This window comes from Ciconia boyciana, chromosome 1 (genome assembly GCF_034638445.1).
Source record: "Ciconia boyciana chromosome 1, ASM3463844v1, whole genome shotgun sequence".
Classification (NCBI taxonomy): Eukaryota; Metazoa; Chordata; class Aves; order Ciconiiformes; family Ciconiidae; genus Ciconia; species Ciconia boyciana.
Genome location: NC_132934.1, coordinates 198,614,574 through 198,641,466, shown reverse-complemented (window position 1 = coordinate 198,641,466; position 26,893 = coordinate 198,614,574). Strand labels below are relative to the sequence as shown.

Genomic DNA, 26,893 nt, shown 5'->3' with positions numbered 1-26,893 from the left:
GTACATTTTCTGACCAGAGAGGCAGCTTTGAAAATAAATAAAGGCCAGAACTAAGATGGGCTTCGTCTTATTACATGGCCACATAAACCAAGAGAAACATCATGTAAGTGACTCTCACTATGCGCATGTAAATCTGCGGTTACTGTATGAAACTGTAAAACCCATTTGGGGTACATCACTGGGTGGTAGATCCTTTTGGCGATCATCTCCGTACTGGCAGGTGGAGAGGACTGGGGACTGATCTCAGGACCAAGTAACACTGACTGACTCACGTCCACACTGCTCAGTGCTAGACCCTTTCAGAGTAGGTTTGCCTTTGAAAGCCAGCTGTAATGTTCAAACAGATCAGGGGATGAGCTAGTAATCATGAAGTATTCGTGACCAGTGGCCCAGTGCTTGAGTGCACCCTCGGGTCCTTGTTAATTTATCCCTAAAGATTTATTCCTATGGCAGGCCCAAGCTGTGAATAACTAGAGAGTGTGAAGATCATACAGTGCTCAAAAATCCAATAACAAATTAAAAAAAACCCCTCAGAATGGGCTGCTAACACTGAACTCCCTTTCTAATGGTTACTGTGCCCCAGATAAGTTGCCACGCAGCCTGCAGAGCATCTCTCTCACTCCCGAGTGCCTGGGAAGGGACCTTTAAGCGGAGTTTTGAACCTGCCACTTCCACCTAGCAGCAAGGCTGAGCAGCAGAGCCCTGACCCTGCCTCTTCTCTGCCCTGCTTCAGGCCTGGGTACCGCCTGCCTGCCGAGCTCTGGGCTCCGGATGGGTGAGAATCTCAAAGAGATGACTCCTGGCTTTACTCCACCCACCTACACAACTAACATGCACACTGTTGCCTATCCGTTATTTACCTTACAGCGAGAAACACTTCAATCCCTCCTTATGGGCACTCATACCATCACTAGCATCTTTGGACATTTGGGTATTAATTTGCAAGAGAGGTCAAAGCTGATTACTGCACAGATTCACTAAAAAACTTCGAAGGTTTTTCTTTCCTTTAAAAGTGGAAAAATATGGCATAGTCTTGATGTAACAGAACATGGGTATTCAACCGTTCTCTTCTATTCCCCAGCACTTTAAATATACACTCACATTAATGGTATAATCTGCCTAACCAGGCAAGATGCAGAATCCCTATTTAAAACAACAAGATTTTTTTTCCCTAGACTCATAAATCTGAGCACTGATAAACTTTTAAAATAGATCTTGTGAAACTTACTGAAACTTCTTTATTAAAAAAAATCTGCAAATAAATAATTCATTAAATCAATTTTTAGCTTATAAAGCAACACAAAAAAAATTAATCCCAGTGATCCTTTATACACCTCCACTGCACTATCAGTACTGCCTGTTGGTTTGTTCCAGTAACAACAGCACATCAAAATAACCTAATTCATTTGGCTCCAGATGAAAAATGACTGCAATTTGGGGACCAATAACTGTTCATTATTCTGTACCAAATCAACAAGCTTACACTGTCCTCGTAGTTAGACTCAAGCGAAAATCAGTCGCTTGCATTCTGCATCTATTCCTCTATTGTTTACAGCCAGAAATATCAGAGGTAGGGGTGGGCTTTCCTGATCGCACCAACGGGATGGAAAAACTTAAAAGACAGCCTGGGACTGATTCTGATCTCCTAGCAGCTTTGTCACCAGTGTAAGGCTGCAGGCTCCCACGGATGACACGGTATAAGCATGATCAGCATCAGGCCCCCTGACTGCCGCAGTTTATCAGTTCGATCTAAAAACACTGCAAAAAAGAGAGAGAGAGAGAGAGAGAGAGAGCATGTTCTACTCACACGTACCCATCTGAAGGCTCTCCAGACTCCAAAATCGTGCCATTCCCCCCCTGGCTACCATGCTGCTGTCAGACTCGACCCAGAGCAAGGGTTTGACCTCTAGCAGGTGATGCTCGGTCCCAAAGGGCTGCCGGAGGATCACAAAAGGCTCCGAGCTACCAACAGTGCAGAGAAACAGCCTGTTCGCTGCCTTCGGCTCCCAGCTGTGCCTCCGAGGCCGAGGCCGGCTGGGAACTGCCAGCGGCGCGCGCTCAGCCCGGCTGCGGCGAGCTCACGGCTCGCTGACATCATGGGGTGCCCTTAGGGAGGAAGTTCCAGAAAAGAAACAAAAACCTGGCTGCCTGGCCCCGGCCGCGCTGTGCCTGCAGCTGCCTGTGCCACCCAGACCACTCCCAAAGTGCCTGAACGTCTCGAACGCAGCAAGCCAAGGAGTACATTTGGTTTTCATTAAAGCAGCTTAATGCGATTCCAATCTATATTCAAATGACTGCAATTCAAAGGGAAAGACTATTTGGATGGGAGCTGGGAGTTCCTTGTATTACAGCACTGTTCGGAGTTTCGGTCTACCTTTGTTATACCGGTTAAAATTCCAGTAGAAGTAAACAATGAAGGTATTTTTTGCATGGCTATTAAAACTTCTCTTGCTTCACCGGCAAATGCTGTATCATTATTTAGGGCACAAGCAGCCGAAGCGTTAAGGCTGCAGCAGACTGCTCCCAGGAAAAGAGGGGAGGACAGAGACATTTTCTCACTCAAACTACAAACTTAATTCAGCTGCTCCAGAAAATAGGTAATGAAGCAGGAAAGCACCCGAACAGCCCAGCTTTCACTGGGACTGACCCAGCCAGAGCACAACCTCATTCATTCACCATGGGCCAGCATTTACCACCCTTACATCTGCGTCGTTCTGCAGTGAAGCTGGATCAGTTCATGCACTGGAAGCAAGGGCAGGAGCTGCTCCCATCAGCAGAGTGCAAAGCCTGCTGCAACCTGCGCTTGTACACAGCACTACATTTACGGTTTGGAAAGCTCCACAACCTTTATGGCTCGTGCTTTAGCTGCAAACTGTGTTGCTCAGCTGAGCCTGTCCTTTAACTGGGGCCTGCCTCCGCCAGGGAGGTGTTCACAGACCTCGGCGGCATTTCTGCACGCAGCAACCTCTCAACACCCACTGACATCACATGGTTTCCCCAGCGCTGCCTCAGACGCAGAAGGAAAGGCCAAACATCGCCCTGCAGTATTAATGCCATCTTCCTACAAAAATCCAGACTGTGCTGCACTGCACAGGAGACTGATAGGAATTCTCTTCTGAATCCCCAAACTTCCCTATTATTTCTTACTGCAAGGACACTTGTTGGATAGCACCGTAAGCACAAGCTACTACATATTAGAAGATATTTATACACAGCCCCACACATTTTTCTCAGCACAAATCATTAAAAAAAAAACCCAAACCAGCAAACAGAAGTGACACTGAAGCACTGATGACCCTAGGACCTGCAAGTGAAGGCTTCACGCTTTTAATCAGCCAGAGCACAATCTCCCTGCCACGTCAAACCCCTACCCGCAGGGGAAAAACAGCTGAACTGCCAAAGGAAAACGAGATCAAACCCCACACAGCTCTTCTAGAAGATACATTAAAAATGATCTCTGAAGAACAGTCATTTGGTTTGATTTTTGCAGAACCGAACAGACTGTGTGCTTCTGCCCGGTGACGAACCCAGCCCCACTGTGGGATGCTGCCGGGGCCGGGGATCTGTTCTCCCTCCTCTGCACGGGCACATCTAGCAACTGCGCAGCCACGAACGGAACCACCACAAAAGCACTCGTTTGGGGTGAGCTGGTGGCGGGTTCGTTTCCTCGCAGGATCAGGCAGGGACAGGAGCAGGCGCAGGCTACCCTTTGCAGTGGCAGTCCACAGTGACCCTGTCCAAATGCATGCCAAGCTGGCCTAACCACTGCGCAGGGCACTCTGAAAAGGCTGTGGGTAGCACATACTAAAATACTAACACTAAAAGCTAGTTTATCCACCTCAAGAAAATCCAGTTCTAGATACCCCTCTGGTATCGTAGGACCCTCCACCCTGGGGCAGCCTAAAGGTCCCCCCCACCCACTGCTCCGACAGCAGCCAGTAGCAGATGCCCAGGGAAGAACATAAAAATAGCTGAGGCATGTAATGGCATTTTTCTGATGTACTTTCCCAAATTCTAGCTATCTGAAGATGAGAGTCAGATCCCTCCTGGGGCAGAAGTGATATCTTTGTGTTTAATGAACTGAATTTTTCAAATCACTTTCTGAATTTCTGTAAACTTTTGGGATTTGGAATATCACATGTAGCAATTAGTTTCATAGTTTAATTTTCTAGGGTGTGAAAACTATCTTTTATTTTGAACTTGCTATCTAATGATTTCATTTGGTGCCCTTTAGTTCTTAGATTATTGGAAACAGTAACTATTATCCGTTCATTTTTCCTATGCCAATCAGACTTTTATTCCCCTACTGGCCTTTTTTCCAAGTTGCAGAGCCCTAGCTGCGTTAATCATTCCTCACACAGAGACACTGAGTAGGTTTTCTTGTCCTTTTGCCTTTCTCTGTATCGGCCCCTGTAAAAAATGCTTTTTGAAGTGGAAAGGAACGGGGAGATGGCCCCCACACACCACACCAGTGGCACAATTGGGCTTTCTGTTTTGCTCTCTATTCCCTTCCTACAAATTCCTGCCCTTTTATTTACTGTTTTGACTGTTACTATGCACTGAACTGACACTTTAATTATGTTAGGATTGCGAGATCTCTTCCTGAACGGCAATATCCAGCTCAAAGTCCATTCTTCTGCAAGCATACCAGGCTTGTGTTCCTCCATGTGCACTACCTTGCCTTTATCAACACCAAATTCACCTGCTGCCAAGTGCAGTGCGTTGTCTCGGTATTGCGAAATCCTTCTGCAACTCTGTTCAAGCAGCTTGTGCTTTTACTACCGTGAATAATTTAGCACACAAGCAAGAATTATAATTTCATTCTATACCTCCCTTTCCACATTATTTGTGAAGACACTGAAGATCTGGCTCCACTCTTGAGCTCTCTCCTTAAGAAAACCAACCACTTTCCTCCTCTCTGTTACTTAGTGCTTACTCACTTGGCTAAAGCATGGCAGGATCTTCCCTCTTATCCCAGGCCTCTTAAGAGACATTTGTAAGCGATCTTGTCAGAGGCCTTTTGGAGATCCAAGTAGCCCATACCTACTGAATCCCCTTGGTCACATCCTCAGTGATTTTTTTCAGAAAACCTAATCCATTTGTGGGGCACAGCTTTCCTCTACACAGGGCACATGGACGACTCTTCATCATCAGGGTCCACCAGACTGTTAATGTTTCTCTCTGTCATAGTTTCTAAGTCCTAAATACATTCTTTATATATTCTACATACTATTATGCCAGACTCACTGGTCTACTGCTCACTGTATCCCTTCTGATACTTCTTTATAAAGGTTATCTCATTGCTGCCTTCTTCCTTGTACTGAGGCAATTTTTGAGGAACGAATTCCATGCTGAGGCAGTAGCTCAGCAATTTCATTCTTAAATCCCTTTAGAAGTCTTGGTTCTGGCAATTTGTTACTATTCATTTAGTTACTCTGAAACTTCTACTGACATTTTGAGACAGATCTATATCTAATTTGAGCTCAGGTTTTATTTCTCAGCCACTGACAAGGCCTACAAACTGTCTGGTAGTCTACCAGGTTCTCATATTTTTTAAAAAGGATGTAGTTTTTATATCTTTAGCTGTGTGTTCTATGTGTTCCTGTAGCTTTACATCAAAATTGCTAGAGGGTTTTTTTTTTCTATTCAGATACAATTCAATAATCTGAAGGATGCCTTTTTTTTTTTCTTCTTCTGATAAATTCTTTTCCTCTGTATTTAATGACAGAACCCTTTTCTGGTGTTTCCAAATTCTGTTTTGACAGGTGACATGAATTTGCTCTAAGTATCTAATAAGCTGTCCTTGAACACTCTCCGTGCTGCCTGCAAGCATTCAACACCTTTTTCTGCTCCTTTAAATTCCTTTGTTACATAAATGACTTCTCACTTTCATTTATTTTCCCTCTTCTAAATTAAAACACATACTGTATTGGATTTTTTTACTCTTCTCAGCCCTGCAAGGATATTGGCTCAGAGTGCATTATGGACACAGAGGGCAAGATTCATTAACTGTCTGTATTTGGTCAATGAACAGCACTCTAAGTTTCTTCCAGTCAAGGTCACCTAGCTTAGCTTAGAAGTCTATAGAGTCAGACGAGACACATCCCACCCTTACAGAGTAGCTCGTACGTGTGATCCTGCACACACCTCAGGAACAGTTCAAGAATTGTTTCCCTTCTGTAGGTCTCCTGATGAGCTGCACCGAGGAGTTATTTATGGTACACCTGAAAACGTAGCACTGTGCCCCGTTACAACACTTAACCCACACAACAGCAGTTTAGGTCTCCTTTTATGACTGTCCTTGCTGCCCTTGAAATTTCTCTGGTTTCCTTGGTTTGTCACATTTACTATCGCCATCCTGGTGATCTCAGGTCGTTCATAACTTAATCCTGTCACAATATTTTCTCCCCATTTAGGCATGGCATTCCAGTCCACGGATCCTGTGACACTTGATGATACAGTCAATTTGTTTATCTGATTTGGCTCTTAGTTTTTATTTAATACATTAGAGACCCTCTTTCACTGGTACAATCTTTTCTGTTATTCATATACAGCTTGCGCAATGGTGACATGCTGGTTATGCTCCACTGGTTATCTTCCTTCGACCAAGTTTCTGACATACGCCATCTAGCTTCTTTAAAAATATGTTTATTTCTCCATCTTATTTTTAAACTTTCACTGTTACTGGCAGGGTTGCCTGTTTTTCTAAATCCTCTTTAAACAACCTTTGTCCAACTGTTCCTGACTATTTCTTGCTTGAGTTTTGTCAGCTTCTGCCCCACCCTTCATTTGAGCATTGACATCGCCTGTAAAGGATGTGCTGTCCTATACTGTGTATTATTTCACCTTGCCAGCTTCCCCCTAATGCTTCGTTTAGAAACTACTCCATAATCTCTTGATTTGCATGCCAGCAGCCTGCTTTTGTTTTGGTTTAGAAAACAAAGGATCTTTTTATTTCAAATGTTCCTTGGTTCATAAATAATCTAAATCTCCCTCTTTTTAATACAACTTTCTGCACAAAGGTGCCTGGAGGTAAAAAGGCCTCTCTGTCTGACACTGAGCGTGGTATTGGCAGCACTTTGGACAATTTTACCATTGGGCTCCTGGTCTTTTAGCTTCTACCTGACAGCTTCAATTTTGCCTCCGGTGCTTGCCTCCTGTCCATCACACTCTCCCTGGCACCCACCTGCCCCACCGCTACCACCTCCCCTCCGCAGTGCCTAGGACTGCCTAGGCGCTTCAGCTGATGCACCAGCTGCTCCCAACACACTGCTAGGTCCTGTTTGCATCATCCAGCCCAGCTATCTATGTATCTAACAATCCCATTACCCACCAGCATAGCTTTTGTCTTTTCCCATCAGTTAAGAGTCCCATCTTTCAAAGTATCACATAGCCATCATCCTCTGCTCCAGAGGCTTTTCTGGCCCCAGCAACACTGGGACTGCTTAGCCTGTGGTAGTGGATTTCATGATGCCCCTTCAGGTCCTGTTCGGGAGTCTTTCTGCCTCCCTGAGCTTTTCAGGCACTTTGGCCACAGAATACAGCAACCGCCATGGAGCTGCTTGCAACATCAGACATATTCCACCCACCTCCTGGTAATCACAAATACGGCACTCAGTGTAGTAACCCCCAAATTTGCGTTTCTTGCATACTGTCCTACTTACATCCTCACTCTTTTGGGGTGGGGGAGCAAGGACAGGGTAGTAAGGAGATGGTAGCAAGCAGGGAACTGTTTTCTCTCGAGGAGTGACTAATAACTTCTGTTTGTTCACTTCCATGGCCAATAACCTATTTGGGGTGGGGTTTGTTTATTTTATTGGTGATAGGGATGGAGAACCTGAAAATCTCCTCTCTCCAACAGCCAGTTTGTTTGCACCTCAGTTCCTGAGCTGTGCTCTACACAGGCTGAAACCTACTTGGTTACCCAACCTTGGTGAACTGGGAAAAGCTTGACAGTAGTTTAACATTGTAGGCAAACATCCAGGACAGGATACTACTTGAATTAAAGACATTTAAATTTATTCACCTAAATGCCAGAGTCCACATTTGAACGAACCATCTAAATCAGCAGGTATTGGTCACAATCAAAACAGCTGAGAGAGCAATCCACCTCATCTAAAGGCAGTTCCTACTCTAACCTTCATTGACTGCCATTTTAAGTATTTTGGATATCCCGCTGGCCTCCCGCTGCCACTGAAGAAAGGAATAGGTCTCCCATAGGTCCTCTGTCATATTTGCCAGCTGCAGGCAGGTACTCAGGTATCCCACACATATCTGGACCCTGGAGCAGGTAACTGAATCAAGCCCTAGACCTCCACTGCCTGTAACAAGTGTTCAAATGTTTAACTCTTACGTAGGTGCCTACATTTAGACTAAATTTAGTGACTTAAACTTGAGCTGAATCCCACCCCACCTGCTCAGAGCTGAGCCTATCTAAAGGAGTTCACCAATTAATTTAGCCAAATTGTAGGCAAACATCCAAGGCAGGATACTACTTGAATTAAAGACATTTAAATTTATTCATCTAAAATGCTCAGAGCTGAGCCTATCTAAAGGAGTTCACCAATGCTCAGAGCTGAGCCTATCTAAAGGAGCTCACCAATTAATTTAGCCAAATTCAAGTCCCACACCACAATAGGCAAAAAAGATGGGTTAGTTTTTAAGATACTTATAAAAATTGCTCTACTGTGATAAATAGGTAACCTCTTTAATATAATTTAAAACTTGTAACCCTTTAAGCCCCAGAGTAGCAATATAAGTGTTAAGGGAAGTTTCCCTCATGTGTTGGCTGGTTGTTATGCTGTCTCCTACAGTATGATGATTTACTGTCTTGTAACAGCTGTTTTTCTAAAACTTTACATCTCCATTTCTATCTCCCATTGTTATAAAAGTAGACATGCAATATATTAGGCTTTAGCAAGTAACTAAAATGAGATATCACTGGTTTTCAGTGCTTGGGTTTAGAATTTCTTTCTTTAATAAAGGGCTTTTGTGCTATTGAATTTCACTGTACATGAGCAAACAAAAAACTCTCACATGTTCAAAGACAAGGAAATGCCTTGTGAATTTAAGAGAAAAAGGAAAGAGATCAGAATGTGTGACACTAGTCACTTTATTATTTTCTGCTGGAGCTACTTAACAGATCTTTGCAACTGCTCTCAAACTGCAAAGTCCATGATATTCCCCACTTGCCTTCAGGGCTTTGATTTCAGAAGCTTTTCCGGCTCAACTGCTATGTTGATTGTAATGAGTCATAAAAGTCACATCTAGCATAATCAATATTGCTTTGGCTTCATTGTCTTGAAAAATGGCAGAAACCTTGCTTTGTGTATTTGTCATCCTGTTGCTTATGTTTAGGAGACCAGTTATTCAAAAGCTAAATACCTGGAAAGATACTACTCTCAGGCAGTTGTCTAGGTAACTAATATTACTTCATGTGGTTGCCAAACATGAAAAGGAAAGGATAACTAAAAGTAAAAAAAATAATCCCTACTTTGTGATGCATAAAGAGTCTCTTTTTCTGAAACTAGCTCATGGCAAACCTGTTATTCTGTGAGTGGTTCTTCTGGAATCAGAGACTGAGATACCACGTAATCTCAGCAAGGGTTGCAGCATTAGATGTCGAATTTACCTCAATGTCTAATCTGGATCATTAAGTATATTGAGATACATACAGCTAGGACACACTCCAGACCTGGGATTTAAAGCAGTTCCCAACATTCTGCTACAATATAAATTAAAAGGAGAATACCAATATAATATATATAATGTATCTCGTTGCTATCGTTAGAAATTCTCAACTCTGTTCCTTGGAGAGCACCTTGTGAAGAAAACTGTCCTGCTCTATTGAAGACTGGAAAATGCAGTTTTAAAATGTTCTTATATAAATTAATTTGTAGTTGAGGGATTTTTTGAGCAGAATCTGGTTATAATTGCAGCTAAAACTTAGCTTAGAACCATAAAAAGCAAGTACTGACTAGTAAACATATGTATAATTTTAATAAAGAAACTTGAAAATGCTATTTGTTAACTTTCCTACTTCAGGCAAGCCCTGATCCAGACACCTTTACTTATTCTCTCCACAGAGAGGCAGCGTGAAGGTTCCCAGTAGTGTTTTGTTCACTATTAACAGTGAAGAATATAAAGTGAAAATTTTGCTTTTATGTCTGACCCTTGCCAGTGAAACATGAATAACTGTTTAGATTATGCTCACGGTGGTCTGAAAGAACACAAATGGTATAAACCCAGGTTCTTCTGGTCCCAGCTGCTGAGAAATGTTCCACTAATACTAGATATGACTTTCTATTAACTCAAGATAGCATTGCATGCTAATAGTAAACAATTACAGAAAAAATTACTGCTTCCAAAAAGGCAATCTTTTCCAAGAACCTGTCCATCATGTCCCAGAACCCTGGTTGGGCTACACTCACCACTGAGTAAGCCACTGCAACTGCATACAGTTCTCCGAAACAAGCTGCTTATTTAAGGCTTGCCTATCTAGGTAGTTAAGCTGAATGCATGGCAAACAGAAAATTAAAAATACATGTGTGGTGTGCCTATGGTTCAGGTATGAACTCAAGCATATTAGACCTTACTTCCTTCATATGCTATTACTATCTTCAGGCAAGGATGTGACTAGAGAGCGGAAAATACAGGAGTGTCACTGGTACAGAAGAATAAACCATAGCAATGTCAAACAGTAGATGTGAAAAACAAATTGTACACGTACACAGCAGGAAAAGCTACTAATGAGAAAGTCATAAAACAAAGCAACTTAGTTGGGTGCTACTTTGTCACTGAGTTGGTTTGCAGCCTTTTGTGTTCCACACTATGATCTACTTCCTCACCAAGCTGGGGTATGAAGTTGAGACCTAGAAAGTTGACAAGACTTGCCCATCTTACCGTTAGATGTTCTCATCTGCCGCCTTCGTCCAACCCGGTCCAGGCCGATGGGGGTACTTTGTGAAAAGGTGAGCGGCCGGAACCTGGCTGAAACAGCTTTGTAAGGGGGTACTTGGTGCGCCGGAACTGGTGGCCGTGTTACAGGCTACAGAGAAAACAGGAAAATCCAGGATTAGTAAAGCTACCAGCAAGTCCAACTGAGCAAAACTCAGGTATGAAGTAAGGTTGCTTCAGACAGTCCAGGTAATTACAGGGGCAGTAAAATCCCCTACTTTGAAGTGACATTGCTTAAACAGTGCATACCACATCCACCAGCATTGCAGAAAATATTTTATTACATCACAGTTCTCTGTTACATTAAAAACTCCTTAGCCTTCTGTTATGATCAGACATGCTCTATAATTTTCATCTTGTAATTCTCCGTGCCCAAATGCTCTGGGATCTAACTGCTTCGAGAACAGCCTGCACAATGCTGGCTGGCATTGTAAACACACATCTGAAGGGAAACCCAAAGCGAAAGAGTGACCAGAAATGCTATAGTTGGAAGTTGTGTTCATTTCCTGGGACACTTGCTTTCTTCAAATAAATGTACTGCTTTTAAGTAAAATAAACATAGTTTACAAGACAAAAACAATTGTCTAAATGATCCTCTGCTCTGAAGATCCCAGGAGTCTCATTAAGAAGAGGTAATATTAAGTTTACTCGTAACTTTATCTAGAAGCCATTTTCTTTAGTTAAATCATTCATTTGCTTAATTATGATTAGAGAACCTACCCGCTTTATTTGCAAATTGAGTCTAATTTTATGTCGCCCCTGAACAACTCCACATTAGCCAGGCTGGATGACCTGGCATAAACATGCAACATTAAACAGCCAGACCTCAGCATATGAACTTCAGGAACTCGTCTTTACATCTTCTCTTATCTTTCAGTTGTTACTGTTCATAGGCCCTTCTGTCAAGTAATCTGAAATATCAGGGTTGGTTTTTTTATGATCTCTTGACACTCTGTTATGAAACCAATGATTTAGTATCGTTTGAAAACATTTTCTCACACCTAAGCTGTCAGACCAGAACAAAACACAACAAAGAAGGAATTAGCATTACACTTTCCAAATATTCCCATGGGTTTTCAAAGCTTTTAAGAAAAAAAATCAGCAAGGTGAAGATCAGTCTTTGAAAGCCCCACATAAAATACTTCTAGCATATGTATTCCTGCTCCATTAGTCCTGAAGTTCCTGCTTCATTCCATGTAAAAAATACATTCCAGCTACAAAGTTACTTTCTAATATGACTCTTAATATGACACAAAAACCTCTGTGTATTGAATATGATTTAACTACAACCTCATCTTTAAACTTCATTTCTTCAGTGCTTTAGCAATATACCAGGATCCTATCACTGAATAACACCACAAAGAGTAAGTCTGATTTATTGCATCAAATAGCTAATAGGAGTGATGGCAATTACTATATGCAAATAACTGGCTGATTAAGCAACAAAGCTATGTATTTCTGGGCAACTAAAATTTTCTTGTAAGGCTTCAGTCCAGATCCCTTCCCCGGACAGACAAGGATGTGCTGTTGCTCAGTGGCAGGCCTGGGAAGGCCATCATTTCAGTTAAAAATGTGTCCCCGTTGGGAATGCTCCATAGTTTTGGTCTTGACCACAGTGATCCAGCAATGTGCTCGTTTAACCCCAGCCAGCCCTCGCAGCAGCATTGGAGCACAGGAAGAGTCAACTCAAATAGCTGCCTTGGTGCATGTTCCTTCATTACTAAACTGATGCAAGCAAGGTTTGAAGAGAGATCAATTTGTTTTCAGCGGTAAATGAAGGGCTTGGAGAGTGTTAAATCACTTCCACGGTACAGCAAGGATTATTTGGGTTGCCAATACTTACTATCCCTTGAAATCCATCTATTATTCTTGACTAAGATGGTCTAGAATTTATAACAATAATTTTCCTCTTTTTTTTTCCTCCAAGCTAAGTAGTGATAAAATTAATTTTAAAATATCCCGATTATGTAGGGTTTGAAACTATGGCCCTTGCATGGATAAAAGGTTCATTGTCTTCAGTTGGAGTTTTGCTTCAAGATGCATTTTTTCATCAGGGAATTATAAAGAAAAAATGTGCAATATAGCATAAAAATGCTCATGTTAAAAATGGCTTTTCACAGGAGACTGAAAATCCTGCCACTGTTTCAGCATTTGATTTCAGTCAGGCAAGTACCGTACCCATGAATGATACTGCATTGAACTTCCCAGGAGGAGATCAAGTAGCATGAGAAAGATTAAGAAGATTCAAATTCCATTAGTAACTACTGGAATCACATTTTTTGAGGATGTAAATACTGTTCCTTTTTTCTGTTGCTTTATCAGCTTGACAGCTGCTTTAGGTAGGAGTCCTCCAGCTTTTCTGGAAAGTGGAAAACACCTGATCGGTGCAGTATTACAAAAGCCCATGAGCCTGAAGCTCTGTAACCAACTACAAGATGGGGCCACCACTAACACCAGAACAGTAAGTTCCTCTACGCGTCCTACCCGCTCAGGACTACCTCCAGGAAAAATGCAGCTTTTTTATCTTTCAGAAGTTTTTTATTTCTCAGTGTCTCACCTAACCCAACAGAGATGGCAAATAAGTATATGGGTACTGTTCAACTACTAATTCAACCACTCACGATTTTCTTACAGGCTTCCTCGTTCCATCAGGCCAACTTAGTAGTACATAAACAGGGTGTGATATTTTTTCATATTCACAGTTTTCTTAGATTCTTTCTTTATTTCATTAATTCCTTAATTTATTACGAAGTTTCTAAAGCTACTTCCTTACTAGTTTTAAGTATCATTGCTATGCCAATACCAAGATTTTGAACACCACAGCTAATGCCACTGGTTTTGAACAGGCCTGCTTTTGGAGAATTTGAAATTCTCAATAAATAATGTGTTACTACCATATTGTTTGTACTCCTCTGTTCCTCAGGCCCTACACCCTGTAAGGTAACTAAACACGCAGCTGTATTACACACAAATCAGCTCTTATACACTAATATGAGACGTAACAACCATTCCAAGAAAGAAATAGGGTTAATTTACAATACGAAAAAGATTGTCCCAAAGTCAGTATCAGTTTTATTCCATGCTGTTTTGTTTTTTAACAAGACAAAGTAATTAGTGACCAGGAAAGCAGAATTGTAAGTACACGATGTCAGCTTGACAAAAGGGAAGGAAGAGAAGGAAGCATCCATTCTATTTTCTAGGCTGAAGATAGAAACAAGGAAATGAAAGGGTCTTTTGCAGTTTGCAGAGAGCACATCTCTTATCTTACTTGTGTCAGCAGACCTTCTATCTCTTCTGCTGGACCGCTTCCATAGAAATTGACCCCACCTATTACGGAGATGGGTCTTCTTTTTCGCCCTTTGTGGTAGCCTACTGTATTGCTTTGGATCACAGACCCGACGGAAGCCAGTCCTGGCTGGTTTTCTCCATCCGTGCAGTCTGTCTTCTGAGACTCCACCGCAACTGCATCTTCTGGTATAGAGAAACTTCTGATCGACATTTGGCCATAGTCTGAGAGAGGTCTGGGACGAGATCTTTTTCCAGAGCCCCATCTCCTGGGTGTGACCTTTTGTGTGTCTGTCTTTTCTTCATCCTGGGATGGGGACCTCTTCCAGTGGTCATCAGAAACAACCTTTTTAAATGTGAACAAGTCAAATAAGCCACAGAATGTTCGGACAATCATTTGTGAGTTTTTTATATGGCAGATCAACTTAACATTGCTAAAAAGAAAGCATTACCATAATAAATACAATAAATGCAACTGACAGTTCAGGAAGAGAGTAACTTTGCAAAGGAAAGACATCATGATGCTTGTGCTGAGTAAGGTTAATACCCAACCACCAGCACCTCCTAGGCAAACATGACTAATAACACTAAAAACTCACCTATTATCTCAGCAGTACAGACAGGCCCTGTCATAAACACTGAATTCACTGAATGATGTCTTGGGAAGAGAGCTCTGGCACTCACAGCACTTGTTCCTGTGCACAAGTAGGATGCTACATAACACCGGTAAAAATAATTCAACCAGCACACTGTGTTTCTGGACTTTCTACCAAGGCCTGTAGTGACAGGACAAGGGGCAATGGTTTCAAACTGTACGAGGGTAGATTTAGATCAGATATAAGGAAGAAATTCTCTGCAAGAAGGGTGGTGAGGCACTGGAGCAGGCTGCCCAGAGAAGTTGTGGATGCCCCATCCCTGGAAGTGTTCAAGGTCGGGCTGGATGGGGCTTTGAGCAACCTGATCTACTGAAAGATGTCCCTGCCCGTGGCAGGGGGGCTGAACTAGATGATCTTCAAAGGTCCCTTCCAACCCAAACCATTCTATGATTCTATGATATTCCTCTGTTTTACCTCTATTCAGTGATGAAAATAAACAGCAAGACTGCAGTTTGACTGCTTGCCGATCCCACGTAACTGTAAGCCGATACCAAAACGGCAGGCGCACCCCCTCCTACCACTTACTCCCACACTCTCACTTGGGTCAGATCTGGAGATTGTGCAGCCATGTGCCAGCTGGGGGAGTGAGCTCATCCAGTTTGGAAGGGAGAAGCTAATTTTCTATATGCTCAGGGAGGTTATAGCCAGACCGAGCAGGACCAGAGATACATTTTAACACAAATACAGGAAAAACTGGTGTTTTTAGAGAGAAAGCTTGGAAAATGAGTGTGCAGCTCCTATTTAACAGCACATCTGGCTCACGGAGGTTAATGCCTACAGGTATCATAATTGCACTGGTACTGCAAGTTTGGAAATGAAGTAACCTCAGCTGAAATACTTGTTAGAGGGAACATTTTTAAGGATTTCAATGCATTTGGAGTAATACTGCTGTAAACTTTTCTAGTAAAACCCCTGCAGTTTTTGAGAAAAAATACTGCACATAAAAATTTATATTAACTTTTCCCTCAAATTTCCCAATTCTCAGCATTTCCTTGGCTTTTCCTCGCTCCTCTCTAAAGAACAGAAAAGAAACAGAGAGAGGAAGATGGGTGTTTCTGGGCCGGGTGGCAGTTTGCATGGACACCTGATGGCAAACTCCAAAGCACTGCTGAGCAAGTGAACCCTGTCCCAAGTTCTCATACAAATTATGAACTAATTCTGACCTTTTTTTTGTAAAAAAATCAGCCTACTTCTTTATTAGGATATCTTTAGACTACCCATGTGCATTTCTGATGATGTTCAAAGCTAATAAGTATTCCAAAAAAGAGTAAGAAGCATTCCAAAAAAGAGAGGCATCATTTTGTCTGCCTTTGGCTACATTTTGTTCATCTGTTTCAGACCAGATGAAGGCATTTCAGGTATTGCATATTCAAAGCAAACAGGCAGCCTACAATCAGCCTTTTACAATTATGCCTACGAAAGAGGACTTACCTTTTGTCACCTTCTTCTCCACCTACCGTTTCAACCAGGCCAGTACAACTCCGATGAGCCTTTTTTATAAGACCACCTGATCCAGTGGGCAGATTTCAATTTTTATTTGAAAGACAGCTTAAGACAAATTTCACTGTATGAAACCACTTCAGCTAGTAGGCAGAGTTATTAAACAGTCAGCATTTTAACATGATTACTGCAATTAAGGTATGAAAAATGATCAATGTCATACATTGCTCTACATTCAATTATTTCACTTACAGCATGAAATTTATTCTAAATAGAGCACTTGCATAAATTTTGATTTCTATGGTGTCACACCTGTCACTCAAGCATGCTTCAGCTTCTTTGCAGATTTTAGCTCAGGACCAGTTTTAATAGTATAAGCGATTCAGTAGAGAGTGAGTCCCTGGCTGGAGCACCGACACAGCTTCAGCAAAGCTGTCCCTTAAACCGGCCCCTCCGAGGTCAGAGCAGCAAAATCACAGGTTAAATAAGGTTCTTACCTCAGCATCAGACACAGGTAAAGGGTCTCCACATATGCAGTGACTGAGAAAGGAGCTCATGAGAGTCATTTTATGTTTTTGTTTTGCAATCTTGTCCGTAAAAGCTACAAAAGTGAGCACACTCTCTGCATAACCAGTCAGGCGAAGTTCATTCCATGATCCTGTACTTTTAGACTGAGGGAAGGACACATCACATGTCATCTCCTAATCTGCTTTTTACACCCTTATCTTGAGCAATAACATTTGCAAAGAGAGGACTGCTCTCCTTCTGCAGCACTCCACCTACAGTAGTGATCCAAATGACAGCAAGATTAATCTCTGCTGTGCCATAAACAATGCTGAAGGATGTGTATTTTTAGGCTTAGGTCTATAAACTGCATTGAAGAATACTAATAAAAGAGAAAATTTAATCCTCTCGTAGCAAAAATCAGAGGAAACCAGACTGATAACCTCACATTCCTCTAAGTGACTTACTCAAGCAGGACCTGATCAAGTGCCCACTTACTAGTAGGAATAAAATATCCAGCACACAACTCATAGGCTCCAGTATTGCAGTCACTTAAGCATAAGTGTGATTCTTGACATCAATGAAAAAATTCTGAGGAAACAATTTTGTTCCATTTGGCTTATACTGGTGCAGCACCACTGACTTCAAATGACCTTCTCTTGATTAATCCCTTATAAGTGAAATCAGGTTTATGTTCTACAATTACTATCGGTAACATATATAGACATGAGCAGAGATATACACGGCACTTCATACAGGATGAAAATCAAAATGTCATGCACTGACTCACGCATTATAAGTGTTGGTCAAAAATTTCAAGGAATTTCAAGATTTCTGAGAAGTAAAGGTCTAAGCTGAATCCACCCTGGTTTTTCTGAAATTCACACCTGCTAGTCTAGCAACAGCACAGGATCACCAATGCTAGCAATCAAGATTATTCATCTTGTCTTTTTGGCTGCATCCTAGGTTAGGTTTCTTCTGAGACTGCAAACACAAACAGCACTACTTATTTATACTGATGCAAATGAATTAATTTTATCTGGTCAGCTAAATTTGTACAACAGCATTATATTTCAATCATTTCCTTTTTCCTGGCAGCAGTATATCTACAAATACAACCATTTAAAATAAACATTTACTTCGATCCAGGCTACACTTTTATTTGCTATTGTTCCCATGTAATATGTCACTCTCAGGGTGGGATTCAGCTCCAGATTCCCACATCTAAATTTTGACATCTGCAATGGAGGTGTCTGTATGTTAGCCAGATGTTAAAGCTGTCATTGTAGCCTGTAGAAATCTGGGGTAAGATTTTGTTTCCTGAACATAGGCACCCAGGGCCATTTCAAATGTCCTAAGGGATCTAAAATATCACCACGTACCATGCATCATGCAAATATGACACAGGACCTACGGGAGGCATGGGCCATCCAGAAGCAGCCCCTGGAGACGAGGGGGAACCAGTCAGAGCACCTCCAGCAGCTCTGGGTGCTTATGTTCAGGCAATCGAGTTGAGCCTCCAAACAAGAGTGTCAGACAAGCCTACAGAGCACTTCGGGCAGGAATCAGGTGCCAAATCTGATTGCAAGTGGATGTTGATGGCACTGCAACCATGTTCCCCAATGCTGTGGAGAACCGTGCTTGGTCCCCATCTCCCGCTCCAGCAAGATGCAGCTTTCCTGCAAGGTGCTTGCCAGCTGTGCACAGCTGTCTTGGATACCTGCCCCTCATTGCTCTTGACAGCTATTTTTAGGTTACTCAGCTCTAGGTGCCACTTTCAGGTGTGCTGTTTAGGGCGTGCTCCCCAGGGCCCCCTGACTGCACCGACCAGGCTACGGCGGGAGCTTTCCCAGGCTGCTCCCAGGTAGACAACTACACCGCGGAGTCTGAGCCCAGCCAGACCTTTGCCTGGGCCCAGACTGATTTCCCAATCCAGGCACAGCAACTTCAAGGACTTGATCATGATCTCACTCACCTCAACCTGGCACTGATACAACCCTGTTGCATTTAATGGCACATAACTGCTCTTGGCATTCCCTGTTACTCATTAATACGAATGTAAGCACCATCAGCATCAGGTGTTTAACCACTGAAATCTTAGCTTAGCCTTGAGAGCCAGGTTCTGCAACTCTTACTCAGACTACAGTGTATATTTGATAAATTTGGCACCCAAAATTGTCTTCAGAGGGAGCACTGCCCAAGCAGCATGAGATCCGATCTGTACAGTACTGATAAAGTGTTGCTTATATGGATACAACTTTTACCAGAAGTTGGCAAAAAATGTCAGTACCTGAAATTGCATGGCAGGACTTTTGCTGGCACAGTTACACCAACCACAAATAACCCTTCATTCTATACCTGACCACACTCTCCACTGCAGAAAAAGCACAAACCATAAGTCTGACCCAACACAGCCCGCTGCTGGTCAGCTTCCTGCTGTTGGTACACTTCTGAGGGCTGACATGCAGCTGCCATCATGATGGCAAAGGAAAAACAAGCCCTGGGTGATTTTTTGTTAATGGGTTTATGCCAATAAACTCCTTAATGAAAATAAAGTCACCGCTCTATCAACTTGTTGATGCCTGTGTACATTGCTGAGGCTCCCTGCCCACTCATCAGCATTTCTACCCCTACCATTACCTATTTGGATTTTTTAAATTTTATTTTTATGTTCTAAATGTACTGATACAATTAACGTTTCATAATGTATACATATAGACAAGCATGGCAGTAAAAGGGGACACTTAAATCTCCCGAAAGTTTTTTTCTCTACCTGACAATCTGCTGGGAAGTCACCTCCTGGACAAGGACCTCCAGCCTCGCTGGGCTCCAGGGGAAAGAGCCTCCTCCTCCCTTCCCTCTGCCAAAGCAGCAGCTGTGCCACAGGGCCACACAGACTGGCTGCTGCTGCCGCCCACGAACCCCCGCAGGAGCTGATGCTCAAGGGTATTTCATAGCTGTTTTTCACTAAAGCAACTGGCCCCCTTCTGCCTTTTTTTTTTTTTAGCTCCACAATGAGTTGCATTGCTTCTTGTTTTGGTGCCTCTGTATTTTTGAGCTGCCTGGCTGAAATGCAACCTTGCTAACTACAGCTGCCTTTTTCTAATCCAGAGAAAGGAGGTAATCAAAAGCTAATCATGTCTTTGCAAGAAATGCATATTCATTCCCAAATGCAATTTATAAAAAGGTATGCTAAATGAAACAGATAATAATTCTGGCTGAGAATAAATTACAAAGAAAACCTGAGTAGGCTGAGCACGTATCAGAACACAATTGCTACGCATTTTCGGTGAAAACTTGTGATGGATAATCAGTCATGTTCTTTGTAAATGACAAGGCTTAAAAGCAGAAACTGGAATATTTATTGGGAAAAATCACAGCATTTGTGCTATTTCATGTAGATATCCCTGTGCTTTGATCGCATGAGTACAAATTTCTGTGTGCGTTTAGGAGTCTATAAAAAATTGTACAAACTTCTTATGCTAGCAATGACAGCTATATGCCAGTATTGTAATTGGTTACTATTAATTAGCTGATATTTCTGTGTAACACATTAACAGCCAAATGCTAGGAATTCAGTAGTAATATTATAATTCATTTTATATAAGCTAGCAAACTATAAAGGACCAAGTGATCATGATCTAGTGGCCATAAATTATTTTATCACCTTCACTTAACAGAGTAAAAGTCCAGACAACGTGTCTCCACCCAGGTACATGATAAAAGGCAACCTTTGCACTTTTTCTTGTTGCTAAATAGCAGTGGAGGAGCATTAGGTGAAGTTCATTTATCATCACCTCTAACTGAGGTCAAAAGTTTGTTTTATGTTTCATGGACTTGATCAATATTTTTATTTGCAAAACTGTTGTGACAGACACAGAGATTATGAGACTCCAGATACAATACAGCCTCCCAGAGAAAATATATTTGTTGCTTTCTTTCCAGATTTTATAAAAAGATCCTGAAGTGTTATGAGAGCCCAGTGATTCCCTGTTGATCCAACAGGCTGACAATTTCCAACAGTGATACCATCACAGCAATAGTTACCATGGAAATGATTGCTTTTACTGTAGAAGAAAGCACCCATTCAGTCCGTGTTTGCATCTTCTATCACAAACTAACTAGAATTATTAAACCAGTCCAATTCACTTACAGGAAGAAAATTTCCATCTATTCCTTTCTAATTAAATGCAAATTGCTCTATATCCTTTTTCTTTACATGCCTGTGCCTCCTCTGCCACTAGCATCTTTTCTTTTTAATTAGCCTTTGAGAAGACCCCAAATAAATGCGTTGACTATCTATCACTAGAATACACAGTGCTATTCGACCTGTGGTCTGTGAGACAGGAGAATACGATCTGTGAAACAGCTGCAGAAAAACTGCCTAAGAATATATGCATTTACACCTATACAAACAAGCAAAGCAGAAGAAATCAAAGTAATACAACCATATTAACAATTTAACATAAGTTTTAGCTGCTTGGAAATTATAAACATTACAGCAACATAATCTGCCTTTTCTTCCACACACACACCCCCCCCCAAAATTGGGGGGACCCACAGTTTAAAAATTTGAAGAACACTGCTTCAAAGGGGGACCCCCTAAAGGAATACCACTGCACTATACTAGTATGAGCTCCTAGAATGGATGCAGGAAAAACTATGCATTATCATAAAGTAAAATAACATTACTGTGCCTTGTAATATGGTAAAGTTGATCCCTATTAGCAAAAAAAACTACTGTGGTAAAACACTCATTTTGGAAGTTTTAGAAAACGGAAAAAAATTATGTAATTCTACTCTCGGGATTTGTTGACACCAAAGCAATTGTGGTATTTTAACTAAGAAATACACCTATAAAACCGCATTAAAAGATCAGGCTATATAGATAGAACCACAAACAAAATTTGACCATGTATTTCTAAGGCATTTTTAATGCAGGTTTGCTTCATTTAACCTGATCCTTGAAAGGCTGCTTATCGTAATCAACAAGCATAATGCCTTCTCTCTCAGCAACATGCTTTACCAAGATTAGCAAGTTCACCTTCATAATATCCACATTTCACAGATAAGGAGCGGACAAAAAGCAGTTAAGTCATGTAAGTCATTAAGTAAGGAAGCATAGGGCTGAACTGGAAATGACAAGCAGATCTCATGACTCTCAAATCTGTTGTTCAGCCTCAAGGATTTCCTTCATCCTCTCCTCTAACTCATTTCCAAAACCAAATCATCTAACATTTCCGACTGGCATAGGGGAGTTTGCAGGGAAATGTATTTGCTTTGCAGAAATAATCTCATCAGTCATACAAAAATGCAAGCATGCTAAAACCAGAAAACTGTTTCTGCTAGTTTTCCGGTGACTGATACTTGGGGATGGCTGGGTGATGCTCTAACGCTGTCCCTTCTTTACTTCAGTATCTGAACAGGAACAGCAAGCATGTAGTGTATAGTAAAGGAGTACTCATATCCTCCGCCTCTTTTTAGAAGATGTATAGGCATTAATAATTCCTAAATAAATCTCTAAGTAATTTCTAAATTGACTCAGAACACCCCAGATCAAGTAACAGGACTAAAAAAATCCATTTTCCTTTTATTTGGCAAAACAAGCAACTTTTTCCAGGCTGTCTTTGTAACATCCACCAGCAAACCTCAAAAGCAAGATGGTAACTATAGGTTGAAAGTGGAACTTTATGCTAACAAAGCAAAACATAAAAAGCCATACGCCTTTGCGTCTCTTCAGCGTCTCTCCAGGCAGAGGTCCTCTGGTTCCCCCACCACCTCCACCCTTCCAGAGCAAAGCCTCATCGTCCCTGCCCAAACCTGAGCCCAACCACCAGCAGGTCCCAGCAGCACTCACAAACACTCCAGCTTGCGTGGGGTGGAGCTGCCTTGGATGACTCTACGTCTGCAAAGTATTACTTCCGAGAGCCTGGAGTAAGGGCGAGGCTGCTGTGGTTGAGCTCGGAGCTTGAAGAGTCGAGGCTGCTGTGCTCGGTCTCCGCAGCGCTCGGCCGGTCTCCCACCCTGCCGCAGCATCCCACTCAGCATCCCAGTACCACGAGCAGCCTCTGGATGCCAGAAAGGGGAAACGCAGGTGGCTCAGAGGCAACTGCAGCTGCCTGTGCTCAATTTGGTCATCGCAACCTCCTAGCATCAAGATGGATTTTCAGTGCTGACAACTCAAGACCATGCTCGATGTAAAAAACAAACTACATGGCCAAAAGTGCTGTTCCACTCTCTGGGGTACAATTACTCCTGATCCCAGGGTGAGCAGTACCTGGGTATGACTGAGGTATCAGAGGAGAGCTACAGCAGACTCAAATATCAGACAAATATCTGGAAAGGCAGAGGAGCACGTATGCAATATGGAAAGGGAGCAGCTTGCCCGAGCCTAACTGCAGTGGAGTCCATTTCAACTCCCCCTTTCAGCATCTGCAGACCCTTTCGCAGGGATGACAATAACCCCTGGATTACTCTACCAGTTTTCAGGAATGGCCAATTTTATTCAGCACTGCAGTTACTTGGGCTAAAATTTAACCTGATCCAGAATTCAGATTACTGTCACCACTGCCTTGTTTTTCTTCTTTCTCATAGAGGATACAGCAACAAATGATTACAGGCTGTACTGCATGGCAGACAGCTCTGCTGCAGTGAGTTGGAAGAGTTTTTGCTGTGACGGGAGGATACACGTGTCCTTTGAGGGCTCCCTTCTGCATCATTTCAATGATCGGTACTGCAGTTTGGGTTTGTAGCAATGCACAGTGGTTTCTGGTTTAGCTCTGGGCAAGCGCTCTTGGAAGTTGCTTTTTGAGCAGCTGTGAAGGGTGGAGACATTGTGTGAACCTATCCTGACTCGTGCAGAGAGTTTAGTGTAAATCCAATGTCACTCGGTCTAATTGAAACCTCAGTTTGCCATCAGAGATGCTGTTGAGAGCCTGTTACAGTGCTCTGCTGCTCTGTCCCCAGGCCCTGTGGCCAGCAAGACCAGAGTGCCACTGGAGTCTGGGTCCTCACTCCAAATTACACACCCCATAGGAGTAAACCTAGTTTAAAAAGTTCCCACCTTTATTTACTCTATCTAAGCATCCTTCACAGTTTAGCACATTTTCAGTTACACAGATTAAGCTGATTAAGCCACACTCTAAATGGCATGTGGATGAACCAGAGGTGAATAAATCCAAAAAGAGGAGTTCAGAGAGCTGAAACCAGCTAACTCCCAGCAGGTGTGCTCATGCCCAGCCCCACAGCACTCAGGAGCTTGCGGTCGGTACCAAGGATGCTCATCCTCAGCTCCTGGCTGCTGCATGCTCCTTGTGGGTATTGAACATGACCCCATCCAGCCACCACCCTTTGGTCCTTCACTGTGAGGACACATTTTGAAGCAAGAAATCAGGAGGATGAACAGTGAGGACAGAGCTGAATCCTCTCATATTCCCACCCATACAGCTCTTCTTCCTCTTCTCCTCTGTAATCTGTCCCCCAAGCTAAGCCACCTGTGCTCAATATTCAGAGCCCAGAGACCTGTACGGGAAAGACCAGCTCACCTCTGCCCACAGCTGAGTGCTGGGGGACTGCGCGATGTGGATTAGCTGGGACCACTGACTTTTGCATGGCACAAACATAAATGAGTCAACAGACAGGTCTTAGAGCACTTAAAACACAGTCTGCAAACAAAATGTGACTCAACCCTAATTACAGCAGAGTTACCTCTTCACTATAATTTATCATTCACTTATAGCCACACAGATAAGGTATTTAAGTAATAAAAAGTTTGGTGTGCTGTGAAGCCAGATGCCAGCAAGGCAACTTAAATAGCAGGTGCTCTAAGAGCTTATAAAAGACTAGGTGAAACGTCAAATAACTTGATTTGCCTTTTTTGTAACAAATTCAGAACAGTGTTTTCTTTAGGCAGCCTTAGTGGCTGACACATGCCAGTCCAAAGCAAAGGGTTAAAGTTTTTGTTATTTACAGTCACATGGGGCTCTTCTTCAGGAAAGTAAAGGCTATGCGAAACAGTCCAAATACAAACTTGTACTTAATCATCTCCTGATGCTATTTAAAAGCAACATATTGAATATAAGTGACAGTGGCATAAAGCAGAGACTGGGAAAGCATGGGCTGTCACAGACGAGCTTTGGTGACTCACGCCTCTGTAGCTTAAGAAGTGCTGAGGCGTGGATCCAGGCTGCACTTAATTAGCTCTTCCCTGGGAAGCAGCAACCTCTCGCAGGACCAACAACCGAGAAGGCCAAACACCTCCCCTGCTCCAGTCCAAATCTTGCATTTTGGTGAAACCAACAAAGTGACAGAAGTGACAGGATCTCAGGACTGACTCACATAGGAAAAAAATCCCCAAAACATCGATTCAGGTAAATGGATAGATGCCCTTGTGTGAATACTGCAGAATCAGCTTTACACCGTCAGGGAAATGCAAGGTAGAAACGTTTAGTTTCCACATTTGGGAAAATACAGAGATGGACCAAGTTCCACAGACTTCATTTGCCAACTAAACTACCAGATGAGTGGGTAAGGGAATAAACTAGATTTGCTTCCAGCTGTGGCAGCCCATCCTGAAAGGAGAACACGTTTCAGCCTGACCGCTTAGCACCTTGTAAGCTTTGTACTGAAGTATGTCTCCAAGCCACAGAGATTTTAGTGGCTGTACTGGAATACATACTGGCTTTTACATGAAATCCATACAGAAAAGAAGACGCACGAAATGAGGAGACAGTGCAGATTTGTCCATCAACACAGTGTATTTAAGGTTCAAAGTCTTAAAAATTTGGGATTTGCATGGCTCAGCTTTACATCTCAAATGATTGTTGAGAATGAACCACGCACTTGACTGTCACAGGAACAACTTGCTGGGTGGGTACAGTTCTGTAACACGGAGGTGTAAGGTAGAGTTAAAAATGAATTGTAGTCAAAAGTTCAAACCCCAATGACCTCATTGTGTGAGTATGCGGCATTCATAAAAGTGCCTGCAGGCTGAATAAACTCCAATTAAAAAATAACGTGGCATAAGTATCGTTGGTACCAAGCTACCTCCACGCTGAGGGAAGCACGCTGTAAGGGAGGAGGAAATGAGCAATGAAACCCTCCAAAGAAATGGCAGGGAGAAACAATACCACTCTCCCTGTTTTGTAGCCACTCTTGAGTGCCACAGCTTTAGGGTTGTGCATGGGATGAGGAGTAGACGTGGAAAACAGAGAGGACAGAGTTTACACCCCTTACATAGCAAGACAGAAGTCAACCCTGTCCTGAATAGCTCCTGCTTCCAATCCACAGCTACCACCTCCAAAAACTTTGGTTTTTTGGATCAGAAGAGGGGTCTGGATGGAGCTGCACCATTTGGGTGGCCGCATGTGTTGTGCCATACACAGAGGGCTGCAGGCAGTGCTCACAGCAGAGGGAGAGGGCTACAGCCCCTCGCTGCTGCCCTAGCAGCCAAGGAGTCCATCCCCTGGCCACCATGTCCTTCATCTCCTGCAGGGCTCCGTGCCACACCGGCCGCCTGCCCACTACACAAACCCAGAGCTGCCACCAGTGCACACTCCATATTTTAGACAACTGAAGTGAGCACTAAAAGGCACTCACAATTAACCTAAAATATGTTATAATATAAAGAGAAAGTTTAAATTGCATGCTAGATAATAACAGAATGTGGTGTTAAAACTAAAACTGCAGTAACTTTTATCCACCCAATGTACACATTCATTTAAAAACTGTACTGGTTTGTCGGGAGCCAAGGGGAGGGATAAGCTGAATTTCTCTTGGGTCGTGATCACAGATCGCCACTAGATGGTAGATGAGTAGCATTAATTCTACTTCCATTTTATTCCCGAGAAATACAACTGACATACGTCCACACTAGGGCTCTCGCCTCTTCTGGCAGTGTGAAAGCATCTCCTTGCGTATGCTCTTAAGTGAGAGTTTTGGAAAAGACGGATGGCTGTGGCAACTCTGGGACTACAGACGAGGAATAACCTCAGAGCCCCAACATTTATACACATTGGGTTTATTTTTCCAACCTTACCATAGCTGCAAGCGCT

General features: G+C 42.6%; 1 protein-coding gene across 1 annotated transcript in view; it reads right to left on the bottom strand.

The window, feature by feature from the left end:
• Positions 1-26,893, bottom strand: part of SPATA13 (spermatogenesis associated 13) — a 51,004-nt gene that overhangs the window by 19,195 nt on the left and 4,916 nt on the right. Inside the window, exons 3-4 of the mRNA XM_072854906.1 lie at positions 14,225-14,587; positions 10,903-11,047 (exon numbers count right to left, since the gene is read on the bottom strand). Of these exons, the coding sequence (XP_072711007.1) occupies positions 10,903-11,047; positions 14,225-14,587 (508 nt within the window). The remainder of the gene's footprint in view (positions 1-10,902; positions 11,048-14,224; positions 14,588-26,893) is intronic.